Genomic DNA, 14,262 nt, shown 5'->3' with positions numbered 1-14,262 from the left:
TCAAATATTAATTTTTAGTCTTTAAATGTTGAAAATTAATCTAATAATTATTTCGGTGCCCTATAAAATAATCTTACTAGCTAATAATTAAATTGGCTAGGCAACTTTCATTCCTGAGTGTCTCTACGTCATCTTTGACCATTAGATTGGCATAAGGTACCATTAAATGCCTCTTCTCTAGTGCCAGCACAACTGATACTTATGGCCAAATGGATGACCTAGGCCAACAACTGACACCAAATACCATGAAGTACCTGTGTGGCATAACTTATAGCAACTTTTGCCTTTGACATCTCGTGATTTCTTCGGGTCCCGGGCTCATAAATATACTTTGACCCCAGTTGCACCTCACATGCGCAATATTTACTTAATCACGTGTTTAGAAATTAATCCACATGTTAAGTGAGGTTTCAAAAATACATGTCCTCATGACAGCCCTCCCCCTTGAAATCCTTGCAATCATCCTCGATTGCACTGCCAAATGCATCAAAAGCAAAGTACTGCACTGGAATTTCCATAGGGCATCATAGTCAACACAACATTGCGCATTGCTGTTCAACCATTCCATATGCCTAACATATGCTGAAAATTACCAGCCAACATAACATAACATAAGACTCTCAAAGAATCTTAAAAACATTGCTAGATTATCACGTGAAATGTCTATTTCTCATGAGCTCAACTCATCTAGCAAAACCAAACCATAGCATAGTATAACCAAGTATAAACCATGGCTAAAATATCAATGGCATCATAACATATTCTGTTGTCCATGGAACTAGATGTAAATCATTGAAAACTAAGCATAATCTGATCATAAACTGATCACTTGCTGATTTGAGAACTGATCACAAATTGCTGCAAATGTGACCCCAAACTGGTCACAAACTCATTGCAAAAATTGACCCGCAATCAGTGCAAAAACTGATGCACAACTGATCCAAAAAGTGACCATAAACGGCTCTCAAGCTGATAAAAAACTGAGCTGAATACCATTGAATATTTATGATCATATATTGAAAACCAACATTCGATAATCAGCCTCTGATGATCATTAATTGAGGCTACGCCAAGCATAACCAATGCCATACCAAGCATAACTGATTACACCCTGAGCATAATGGATGCAAATATACAGTTTCAGAGCTTTATTGAAAACCATACTGATCTGTATATCAAACATAGTGACTACTACATTGAATAGTGATCTCTTGGCAAACATACTATTCAGCTACAGTACCCTAAATGTATGCTAAATACATCCGAGATCCACTACATACGAGAGTTGTCCATAACTGGAGCAGTGGAAGTGGTACCTTCCCGTTGAGCATGAGGCAATACTCCGGACCCTTGCTCTGCTGAACCTGACAGAGCCCGAACTAAAGTCGGCTCTAACTGAAAGGCATCTAGATAAAGTTGCAAGAACTGAGGATGGTCTGCCAAGTCATCCTCTTTCATCCATTTGGTATCCATCGGTGAATAATTCTGAAATTTCACCAAGTATCTCCTGGAAACTTTACCTTTGATCTTTCTTTCCTTATGTGCCAAAATCTGCTCAGGTACCAAAATCTCATCTAGCTCCTTAACCTTAGGCTGAATTTCAGCAGACATCCTGTGGCACATCTCCATGAAAAGATCCAAGCAAGCTCCACATGAAAGGCATTGTGTATCCACCAATGTGGAGGTAATTTCAGCCGATATGCCACATCCTTGATCTTCTCCAACACGTGGAAGGGCCCATAGTATCTCATACTCAACATCGGATACAATCTTTCTCTTCCTTTCATCTTTTTCAACCTTGCCTTTTCAAAACACAGCAATACATAATCACCCTCTGCAAACTGCAAAGCACGTCTATGGTGATTAGCTGCCCTCTTTTGCTTATCCTATGGTCATTGAAGTGCATATTTAACCTTTTGATAAGCTACATCCATACTTTCCACATAGCAGTCAAACTCAAAGATCGTATATTTTATGTGCAAAATAGGGGGTACTTTCTTACCACCCCCTACTACCTCAAAAGATCTAACACTGGAATTTGCTTCCTCAGACTGACCAACTATTTGCGGATGGAAGGATGATGAGAATTTCAGCGTGGTACCCATATTCTCAAACAAGCCCTTCCAAAATAAACTGGTCATCTGGGGGTCTCGATCACTAATGATCGGCTCTGGCATACCATGATACTTAAAGATATTCTACAAAAACAATTGTGCCATATGATCAGTCTTTATTTTCTTCCTCATCGGATTGAAATGGGCTTGTTTGCTAAACCTGCAAATGATCGTCCATATCCCATCATTCCCTGTAGGTGTCTTAGGAAGCTAAAAAATAAAGTCCACTGCAATGCTTTGCCAAGGCCTATCTGGAATAGGCAAGGGCTGCAACAAACCCCGCATCTTTTGCCTATCATGCTTTTCCTTTTGGCATATGATGCATGTCTTAACAAACTGTTCTACATCATACCTCAAAGCTGGCCAACAAAAGAAATGCTCCACTGCTTTGACCGTGGCATCAATACATCTATGTCTTGCATACAGAGGAGCGCGACTTTTAGTGATAACTCTAGGCCTTAACTACTTTTTGACACACAGTCGTCCATGCATCATTAGAAATCTCTCTCTTACACAAAGTATCTATACCTTTGGCCATTGCAAAGCTGATCATAAACATTAGCAAAGTTCGAATCAACAACATATTGCTCTTTCATGGCATCCAACTCGGTGTGATAAACTATATTGACAATCGACAACTGAGGTTTACGTGACAGTGCTTCACTTTTCTCACTCTTTCTCTACGATGTGTTCCTCTTTCCAGTCTTATTTTTCAGATCTGCCCCGATTTTCAGCTTTATTTTCAGATTTACCCTTTTTCTCAGCCTTTGCCTCTTTGACATGTGACTTGGTATCATCACCGTGGAATCCTACATCCTTTCCATGCAGCAATGTGTTGGCTATAGTAGCAGTTTCTATAAGTTGAGACATGCTGAAAACAGTGGACTCAATGCAAAAATCCCGAATACCCTTTGGCAAACCACAAATATACTTCTCCACCTGCTCATGGAGGGGTACTGTGCGATAAGAAGTAACTAGCAACAATGCATCCCAAAACTTCTTATTATATTGATCCAAGCTCTTGCAGTCTTTAGAATTCAACTGATTCCAAGATGTCATAATGTCTACTTCAAAGGTACTTGTCAACCAATTTGAAGCAAAAATTTGCTTGAACTGGACCCAAGTGGTAGGTGACTTCCCTTGAATAAGGAGTGTAGACCACCACTGCATTGCATTTCCCGTAAAAAATGTGGCTGCCTTGCGTATCTTAGATGCCTTTGTGAAGTTGCTTCCAGAATAGGTTGCATCAAACTGCTGAATAAAAACAAGTGCTTTCAGCCTATCTTGTGCACCACTAAAAGGCTCAAACTTCACACTTTTGCCACCTTCATCACAGTCCTTTGATTGATCTATGGGAGTCAAGTTATCATAAATGGGCTGCTGCAAAAAGGGTGCATTGGCTATATTTGCATGAAAACCAACACTATCTGAAGCACCTACATGACCAGCACCAAATCCTTGTGCTCCAACAGTCCCTGGGGGTGCCGATACATATCCATAGGGTCCGCTTTGTGCCCCAAGCATCATGCCTATGCTGCCGCATTCCACTTGCATTACCCGGATACATTGGGTGTTGTGAGCCATGCATTGGCTGTTGCATACCATAGGGATTTGTGCCATACATTCCCGTATGCGGTGCCTGTCCAATCATAGCATAAAAAATGGTACCACCACCAAAGTATCCTTGCTGTCCCATGCTTGCATGTGCATAATTGCCTTGCTGCCCATGTTCCCATGGATTGGCAGTACCAAGTTGGCCATGCATTTGCACTTGCTGCCCCACGGATACCAACTGTTTGTGCTCATCAAGCATTTTGGGCTCTTATAAAGAAGGCTTAGGCATTTCCTTCGGTTCTTGTGGCTGTCCCGAAGTTGTAGAAGGTGTCTTCTTCTTTTTGTCTTTGTTGTCCTTCTTTGGGACATTCAAGAATCGAGTAAATTGGGGATCCTTAGCCAATTCAGCAAAAAGATTGTTGTTGTACACATCCGATTCTTGAAGCTATCATCAAATTCTTCAGCCCCTTGCTGGTCATCAGCCTCTTTATGCATTGAAGTGCCAACATTTGGGTCATTTCCCACATTTTCAGCTTGTTGTCCATGTTGAGAACCATGCCCAACATTAATCATTGCATTTCCCCCTTCACCATGTGATTGACCAAGGAGTGATGCATCCTCTCCACTTGATCCCGTATCACCATGTGAAGTCATGCTTGCTGTGATTCACTGCTGAGAACAATTTCATCAATAATACAATAGTCCCAAGTTGCAATCAAGTACCACGGGCCCACCAATTCAAAGGATTTGATGGTATCCCGGCAATGGAACCATGTAACCAGCCTTCCTTCCGTGGATGGGGTGGTAAATCCCTGATTACAACTTAATTACAGCAGCAAACAATAAATGCAAATCTGAAAATACAAATTTACCTACTGATCTTGGACAATGCACACCCGATTGACCCCAAAATTGGCGCCCTTTTTGGTATTTCTTTAGCTTTATTGAAGAAAAAGTTGATTTACAATGGGATTCTCCCAATCCTTTTCGGTATTTCAACTCCCCTTGCTATCCAAAGTGACCAGCAAGTCTTCAATCTATTTTGCCCCTTGATTCAGGCGCTCAATTGGCCTTTACCCACTTCATGGACGATGAAAATGCCCCAAATTCAATGGCTGGCTAGTCCTTCACTTGAATTTAGCTTAAATTCACCTTCGGTCCTATTGAATCCAAGCCTTGGAGCTTCCAATTTTTGGCATGCTTTCCGAGGCTGTTGCTAAACCCTAATTTCTGTTGTAAACTAGGGTTTATAGCAGAGAAATCTGAAATTTCTCAGTCTCCAAGGGTCCAAATGGTGAGATCTTCAAAGCAAGGCTATGAAATGATTGGGAGATGAGAGGGAAAGCTGTAGAGAGAGAAAATTCAGAGTTTTGTAGCGAAGAATGATTGAAAAGCAGTCAAGTGCAACTGCTGCCCTGCCACAACAGTATGTAGATGCAAAGAACTGAAGAAAATCAGTCATTTATTGCTGCTGCTTTGCCTCAACAGGCTGTAGATGCTGTCTCCTGTTGATTGGTCTTCTTTTGCCCCTGGTTGCCTTAGAAGATCCTCCAATGGCTGCAAATCAGACTAGCAATCTCCCCTCTCTCTCCCTTATAGGCTGAATTTATAGAAATGCTTCTCTTCAGCCTCTAAAGATGTCTTTTAGTCTTGCATGGGCATTTTCGACAAGCGGCAGCCTTCCCAAAGGGTTTTTCTAGCATTTTTTATAATCAAATATTAATTTTTAGTCTTTAAATGTTGAAAATTAATTTAATAATTATTTCGGTGCCTTGAAAAATAATCTGATTGGCCAATAATTAAATTGGCTAGGCAACTTCCATTCCCGAGTGTCTTTGCGTCATCTTTGACCATCGGATTGGCATTAGGTACCATTAAACACTACTTCTCTAGTGTCACCAATTGACACTTATGGCCAAATGGATGACCTAGGCCAACAACTGGCACCAGGTACCACGAAGTACCTGTGTGGCATAACTTATAGCAACTTTTGTCTTTAACATTTCGTAATTTCTTCGGGTCTCGGGCTTGTAAATTTATTTTAACCCTAGTTGCATCTCACATGTGCATTATTTTTTTAATCATGTGATTAGAAATTAATCCACATGTTAAGTGAGGTTTTAAAAAATACATGTCCTCATGACAGGATATCAAAGGCAAAAGTTGCTATAAGTTATGTTGCACAAGTACTTGGTGGTATCTGGTGCCAGTTGTTAGTCTAGGTCATTCATTTGGTCATAAGTGTTAGTTGGTGACACTAGAGAAGTGGCATTTAAGGAGACCTAATGTCAATCTGTTGGTCAAAGATGACGCAAAGATACTTGGGAATGGAAGTCATTTAGCTAACAAGAATTTATTGATACAAACCACGGGCATAGAGTGTGTGAACCATATACAAAAGGGATCATTTGCTGCAATTCAGAAAATTAGGTTTTTGGAATCCGAATTTCTAAAAAGTCGGCAGCAAGTTGATTTTCTTCTTTAGTGCTTGAATTAGATTAAGCCAAGTAGAAAGTGCTTCTTGGATGAGAGATAGATAGAAGAGTACAAAGTATGTGGCTGAAATTTTAACACGAGAACTTATTCCAAATGAAAAGAGAGACCTTCAATATGTAGGTGTGGGGCTTGGGTAATCAAAAATGGAAAGTAGAGGCTACAAATGACAAGTTTTTGTTGAAAATGACAAGTGTAAGAATAATTGTCTCTTCAAAATGACACATGTCCTATTCTAGATGTCACATGTCACTTTTCTAGAGAAAGAAGCTTCTAAACCTTCTATTTTAAAAATTTCTCAAATGGTTGAGAATTTGAGATAGTAACTGAAGATAAAATTGTTCCTTATGAAATTGTGGGAGCCTTCGACGTGAACAGAATGTCCATTTGAGTAACTTTGTAAATTAATAACCTCTTAAATTTTAGGAGTTGCCAAATTTAGATTTTGGAGAGCTTCATTATCTAGGTTCACTGGTTCATGGTGTGTTTCTTTGATTATTAGCATATGGTTTCACTTTTTGAAACCACTCATTATATAGGCTTCTATTCAATGTGACTATGTGAGTGTAAAAGTCTTAGTCATTTGAGCTTTCCGATCAATCCGACGGCTCAATTAAACTTTTAATTTCTCTTGGGCATCTTGTCAATGACAACCTAAGCATAATTGTAGGGTGTTCTGGCCATTTGCCACCCTTACATAGAAAGATGAACATTATACAATGTACCTTTGACAACGAGAGTATCCCACACACTGCATCGATCTGTATGGAATTTAACCATAAAACTAGCAGATGAAATGGTTGAAATTGAAGGAAAATATTTATTTATACCTAGCATATACAAAACCTTTTGAAGTATGGTAACACTCCTATCTACAACAATGAAAATTTATCTAATGCCTTTGATTGCATACGAAGCTTTGTTAGCATATACAACGGGTCCCTCCTTTTGTACATTTGTATATGATACAACAAGTCATGAAAGCAAGTAAGGTGCTTGGAAGCACTATTGTGAAAATGCTCATAGGTTTTATGCTGCAACTTGGTTTAGCATACTCCGACTTCCATCCTCCATCTCCCGTGTTGTTATTGGTCATCAGCCTGATTTGGTGTGCTCATTGACGCCTTGGGCTGCATGTAGGGACTGATGAGTTCACTCTTTGTATTCAGCTCTTCCATTTAGATTTAGTGCAGATTTATCACTTCATTCTCTTCCTTCTTTGCAATCTTTCTCTTTATTTCTCTCTCTTTGTTGGTGTTTCTCTTCTGTTGTGGACTCTTATATGGTATCATTACCAAAGTGAGGACTTGGAGACTCTAAAAAAAGAAGATTACACTTAGGTTACTGCTTGGAGTAGATTTGTTGTGAAGAATGTGACCTTGTTGCTTTGTTTGGGTGTTCTATAAAGATTTTTTGAGTGTGTTTGTAGGTGTACAAGAGCTATGGAGTATCACCAATTCAATGGTTTTGATGACTTAGATGAGGAGTTTGTCTATTCTTACAAAGATTAGCGTTCTTAGTTGCAAGATCGTCACAATGAGCGAAATGAGGATAGAAGAGTACAACCATCCACTTTGTTAGGTCTTGAAGGTTGGAGCAGCCGCCTTCCACTCTCGCCTCTTTATATGCTTCTTGTAGAGCGCGTGCTTTTGGCCGTCACATAGCCATTTTGGTGCTTGTCCTTTCTTCATTGCCAAAAGAAGACCAACTTGACGGGTCTAGCTACTCCCTTTGGTCTTGCAAAGTGGAGTGCATTCTCAACACCTTCGATCTATGGTCTTTTGTTACTACCTGTATTCCTAGGCAGATGGAGGATCCCAAGATTGGTTCTACGATGAACTAGGCTGCGTTATGGGATTGGTTTAACTCTCGAGTGTGATGTTTTGCCTTCATGAGCCTGTAAGATTTTGTTCTTGTACATGTGGGCACACTTTGGACAACCGTGGAGTTGTGGATGAAGCTCTCCTCTCTACCATTAAAGGACCTTTGCCCATTGTTTTACCCTAGAGAAGAAACTCAGGATGCTCTTTGTTGATGATACTTCTTCTATGAAGGATCACATTAATAAGTTGGAGGATATGCGGGATGAGCTTGCATGCCTTGGTAGGACTATCTCATCGGAGGGATATGGTTGTGTCTCTAGGACCGAGATAGAGAGTGTGTTGGAGAGAGTTTCGTACTTTGACGGATCTTGAAACGCATTAGAGAGCCTCCGGATATGTTTGGCAGCAGTAAACATAGTAGTTTGGAGTTGGATTAGTGGCAAACAGGCAGCAGAACAGTGGACATCTGTCTAGGAGATTAAGGCAATAGCTGCTGCAGCAAAACACAGCTATCTTTATGATGTGGACATCTGTCTAGGAGATTAAGGCAATAGCCACGAAATGGTGGATATAGAGCCGACCACTCTTTGACCTGAAAAGGGATAAATGCATATAGATACATATTTACAAGAACAGAATGCCAATGCATGGGGTAATGCAAAAGGCAATGTAAGATGTCATACTCATGCAAAATGCTATGCAATGGTATCACTTGGATAGTGCCCTTATAGGGGGATTGTTCACTTGTCCAAGCATTGTTTTACAATCATAGTCATCGTGATGATGCAGATGATGATACGATATACAAAAACAATAATGCTAATGAAGCAAACTGCAATCAAAATCGTGTTGCCACTAAGAGAATAAGGGCAACCCCTCTCAAAGTGGAAGGGAAAGCTAGAGGAAAATCCCTCCCCCCATCAATCTAAAGTAGAAGAGGAGGGAGGACCCATTGCAATCCATGGTAGTAAGTACTGGAGAATCAGTCTATTGACCAGCTTGGTGAGGATGTCTGCAAAGTTGTCTGATGATGACATGGACAGCAGTAGATGGTGAAACACAAGTAGCTGGTGATAGGCAGCAGCAAAACACAGCATGTGGATAATGTTTGATAGTGTAGACTGGCTGGAAACAATCGCCAACAGTAGGATGAGGGCTGGATGCAAGAGCCAGTTGATGGACAGCAGTTCAAACTGAGTTATCCTTTGGGTGATGGGGGTGTGGAGAGCAGAGACAGGGTGCTAACAATCTACAAAACAAAATAGGGCTGAATGGTGGGCAGCCTTTCTATTTATAGATGGATGGGTCCTCCCAAATGAGGGTTTGGCTTATGGGATGTAGACATTCTCTAGGATTGCGTTTCTTTTCTCATGAAAGTTTGGTAATGTGAATTTTGGGGTGTAATTAAAGAGCCAATTAGATTATAATGCATTTTTAGCTCAACAGTTGCAGGAGGGGGGAACAAGAAGGCTAATAATAAAAAGCAGGATGATAAGATTGTTGAGAAGAAGGATGAAAAGATGTCCACGATGAAGTGCCCACATTGTGTGAAAGTCATTCGGAGGAGAAGTATTGGTAGAAATATACCCTATCAGCCTACCCCCATTACACATCTTCTCCATCTCCTAGCACTGCTACTCACATTGCAATGGCCAAGAATGCCCTCATGGATAAGATACTTTTAACGGGTTGAATTTTACCACTTGGTCGAACTTAATACAACAAGTGCTTGAATCTCAGGGACTTTGGGACCTTGTCGTTGGTACTGTTATGCTAGACCCTCGATTAGTTCACCGTGATCACATCCATCAATGGAGAGCCCGAATGCCACAATCAATGTTGAGTTAATGTAGGGGTTGCTTCTTGAATTTCACTCTCAATTACAACATTTTCCCCTTGTATTTTATTTGAGCATTGGAGTCATCTCATCGACCGCTATGCGGCTTGAGATCGCACTCGACGTATTAAACTTAATTTTGAGCTTCAAGAGTTTTCCATTAGGGAAGGGGATGATTTGAAAGTCAAGTTGGCCTACTATTTGCGGTTACTTGCCAAGTTTGCAACTACTGGCTCCTGGAAGTCGGATGACGATAAGGTCACATTCTTCTTGAACAAGTTGCCCAACAAATACTTCCATTTTATCCAGCACATTATCTCACTATCTAGATTGCCGACCTTCTACGAGTTGAAGTGCGAGTTGTTGCATTATGCGAGGTTGCATGATCAAGTCTACAAGAAGTCCTTCTTACACATCCATTCAAAGGCGTGAGGGTTGGTTGCCTTTTCTTCGGGAGGGAAAACCAACAGTGGCAAGAGCTTGCAAGATGGTAAGGCAAGCCAAAACAAGGGTGACACCACTCTCTCCGCCGGAACCAAAGAAACATGACCCCCTTTGGTAGCAAATTCTTAAGAAAAATAGGTTTGCACACATTGCTAGAGGTTGGGCCATGTGGATGAGAAGTGTCATACCAAGGTGTAAGGTCTTCCTCCTTGAAACCACCACAGACTGCTGCGATTGCCTCCACTCTAACCGGTCTGCCTAGTGGGGCTATGCCTCCGGCTGTTGCACCATCTGTTCCATTTTTTCTAGTAGCTATTGGATATGTGGCACGCAGACAGTCTTAGCAACCTATCTCCTTCACTACTTTTGAAGGATTGGCTAATTGGTCTACTAGTGGCTCGTCTATTGCACTTTATGCATTTATTCCTTGGGCATCCAATGTACCTTCTAGGATACCCCTTCTGCACCTCACCGTATGTGATGGTGGCCACATACTTAGCCTTTCCCTTTTTAGACTTCCGTTGCATAGATATATACTCATTGCATTGCACTTTCAGTAAGCTTTGCTTTCTTTTATTTTCAATTTTGTTTTTTAGAGCATCTCACTACTCACCTGTGTGCTTTTGCAGATTTTGATCTCTTTTGTAGAGTTTTGTATTTCAATGTAGGGCTAATATATAGGCTTGCCCTAGTGCTTCTTGTGCTCGTGATAGGATATATACGCTGTTCCTTTCTGTTAGCAGAGTATTTGTCAGCTCATGTGTGAGTCTGAGCTTGATCTGGGCTGGGCATTTTTATTGGGTATTTTAGGTATTTTTCTGGTGTGGCATTTTATGCCAGTGGAGCATTTTTATGCACTAGTCGGCCAGCATTAATGCTGTCCGACCAGCATTATTGCTCCCCACTTTTTCAGCCTATTTATACTCAGTGGCTCCTCCTCAGTCAGTCACTTCACTTCACCATCTGCAGACTCTATGGAGAGAGGAGCCAGAGCCAGTGCCAGTGCCCACGCAGCCAGTGACTCACTATTGTATGCGACTGTCTTGTGTTCAGATATATGGATTCCATTTTCCGTGCATACATCTGAGTTCTCATCTGTATCGTGTTCTTTTCTTTTCTTTTTGTCTTGTGTTTCAGCAGTTTATTTCAGCACATGTTTATGCTTTCACCGCTGCTCCACTTCTGACACTTTCATGGTTCTATCTACTTGGAGTTTTGCTCTTCCACCAGCATGGAGGCTACCCCTCCCGCGGTGGATCGTGTAGCACCTCTCTTGACTATCATGGCGGTGTCTTCTATCCTTGCTCTTTCAGTAGGGATGCTCCATAATTTTCATTCACATGATTCTTGGTACCACACAAATACTGACATCCTCAGGTTCCTCTTCCTTCTTTGGCATCGACATCTGGGTTGAGAGGGGTTTCCTACCTTTCTTGGTATTCTACAAGTTTTGATAGTTGTCTTCAACATCAGCCCTCCCCCCCCTTGTTGTACCTTCCCCTATTCATTGCATGATTTCATCATCTTTGTACTAGGGCGCTTGGGCAAGCAAACAATTTCCCCACGAGGGACACTGTCCAAGTGGCACCTGCTGCATGAGCATTCTTTAGCATGTAGCATACTATGCATCCCATTTTGCAGAGCACCCCTAGATGGGTCCTACACTATTTCCGTCAGTGGATTACACTACGATCCTTCTTCCCATGATACTTCATCATCTTTCTCTTGTCATTGATATCGAGTGGTCCCCCAAAACCCTAATTTTTTGGGGCACCCTTCAACATCTATAAATAGATAGGTTGCCCACCATCCAGCCTCATTCTTTCAATAGAGATTTCAATTGCCACTCCTCCATTAGTTCTTCCAGTGCTTGGTGCCTTCTTTCAGAATTGTCACCCACTGATTGGTGCCCTCTCTATGTTTGGTCCCATCAACCATTGCCAGTGATCAAATTGCCTTGTACTGCTTGCGTTTGACCCTCATCAGCCAGGCGACAATTGGTAATGCTCTTCATCGGCATCAGCCAACTTCTTGGAGCCTGCGTTTGGCCGTCTTGCTTGCAAGCGACTGTTGGTTGTACTCTTCCTTCTCGAGGCGGCTCTGCTATTGCTGCATTTGCAGCTTTTTGTTGCCGCCCTCATCATTAGGCACCATCCTTTGCAGTCGCCTCAGTTCCCTAACACTTTGATGATCAGCATTTTGTGTTTCCCACACTCTGCACTCTGACTGGTGGTCATAGCACTTGGGATCCATTTGTGGTGGACGTCACTCTCCAACAGTGCATTGCTTTGCCCTTGGGTATTTTGTACACACTTACATTTATTTACAGCATTCAGTCACTTCAGAGTTTCTTCTCTTTGTGTTTGAGTTTTGAGTTTTGCGTTTTACATTTTGGGTTTGAGTTTTGCCTATCCTTGTCAGAGTCTTTGTGTTTAAATCTTGGTTGTACATGCTGTGTTTCCTCAGTGCAAATCCTAGCATATCTTCACAAGTGTAACAAGAATCAGCTAAGATGTCACAAAGCAGCAGTCTGGCATCTCTTCAGCAACTGTGTCAGGTCAGTTCGCACAGCAATCGCATCAGCTAAGTGCATTTGGTTGTCAGGTCAATACCGACTTAGCAGGGCAGCTGTTTCATGACTGCAGTAGGAGTCCAAGAGCTGTCTGCCTTTGTTTACAAGTTAGAATCATTGATGAGTTATTCCATGTTTATGATCTTCCATTGTGCACTCTCAGAGGTGTGTAGAGTTTTACTTGAAGCTGGCTTGATAGGAACTGCATGATTTATTTTCTGATTGGCTAGAGTTCTTTCTTTGATACATAAATGAGTTGTGTATGAGGCCAGTTGACATCAAAAGGCTTAATAAGAGGTCACAAAACGTGTATGACACTTCATTGCTACTAGGTAAACGATTCAGCCATGAAATGTTGGAATGTTGATATTACCATGTTTCCATCAATCACTATAGGATGTTGCTGTTCCATGCAGGTTATGGCAACTTCATATGAAAAGATGGTAGTTGCTGGTATAACTGCACTTATTGAAGGGAAAAGGGATGTAGCATTACGTGCTCACTTTGAGGTGAACTGTTTTATTTAATATTGGTTAAAGGGACAACATTTTTTGTTTTTTTCATGACAGTGTAGGGCGTAAATGGATGTATCTGTATGCAGATCCTGAAACATTTTCCAAGAGATTTAGTTTCACTGAAGAGAGCCCAAATACTTTGCTTTTACATGGGAAAATCAAAAGACTCGCTGGAACTTGCACTGATGGTGGGTTGGAAATGCACAACAGTGCGATTTGATACATTCACTTTTTGCATCTTGTTTTGTATTGTAAGATGAGATTGAAGATTTTCCATCAATAGGTTTTACCTGCTAATAAAGAAGCCAAGTACTATTATGGGATGCTTGCATTTGCCCTGTTGGAAACACGGAAGTTTGATGATTCAGAAGTTGCAGCAAGGAAAGCACTTGCAATAGAGACAAAGGACAATTGGGCCCATCATGCAGTAAGGACAAACAAGTGATTTGTTATGACCCTTTTCAGTGATGCTGTGGAATGGCACTTTAAATGGCTGAATTGTCATCTGTTGGCATGAGAATAGTTAGTAAATCTGTGTTTCTATTGCAGCTTTGTCATGTGCTTCAATATCGATGCCGATTTCAGGAAGCAGCTCTGTTCATGGAGAAAAACAGTGAATCCTGGAATACCTGCTGCTCATTCATGTAAATTTGGATGTGGTCTTTAAGTAGACATTAAAATTGGACATCTGCATGCAAATTTTGGTTGACGATTTGTGCCTTTGAATATGAGCTTGCAAAACTGAGGACTTCCTGTTGATTTTCAGGTACAGTCACAATTGGTGGCATCTTGCTCTTGTATATATGGAGTGGGGCTGTGAACATGCTTTGGGCAAAGTGCTAGAAATTTATGATGGACATATCTGGCCTGCTCACTATCAAGATTCCAGTACATCTGTGCAGGTCCTTAC

At 41.2% G+C, this 14,262-nt stretch overlaps 1 protein-coding gene across 2 annotated transcripts in view; it reads left to right on the top strand.

Annotated features, from left to right (window-relative positions):
• Positions 1-14,262, top strand: part of LOC148013861 (Tetratricopeptide repeat (TPR)-like superfamily protein) — a 49,578-nt gene that overhangs the window by 9,004 nt on the left and 26,312 nt on the right. For both annotated transcript variants that reach the window (XM_087667311.1, XM_087667310.1), the window contains exons 3-7: positions 13,254-13,346; positions 13,439-13,540; positions 13,636-13,779; positions 13,902-13,996; positions 14,119-14,254. In XM_087667311.1, the coding sequence (XP_087523437.1) occupies positions 13,254-13,346; positions 13,439-13,540; positions 13,636-13,779; positions 13,902-13,996; positions 14,119-14,254 (570 nt within the window). The remainder of the gene's footprint in view (positions 1-13,253; positions 13,347-13,438; positions 13,541-13,635; positions 13,780-13,901; positions 13,997-14,118; positions 14,255-14,262) is intronic.

The sequence above is a fragment of the Lygodium microphyllum genome, chromosome 25, assembly GCF_053477565.2.
Source record: "Lygodium microphyllum isolate KBCC chromosome 25, Lygodium_microphyllum_v1.1.10, whole genome shotgun sequence".
In the NCBI taxonomy this organism is placed as follows: domain Eukaryota; kingdom Viridiplantae; phylum Streptophyta; class Polypodiopsida; order Schizaeales; family Lygodiaceae; genus Lygodium; species Lygodium microphyllum.
The sequence above is the reverse complement of the archived record's forward strand: the minus strand, read 5'-3'. Positions and strand labels throughout refer to the sequence as shown.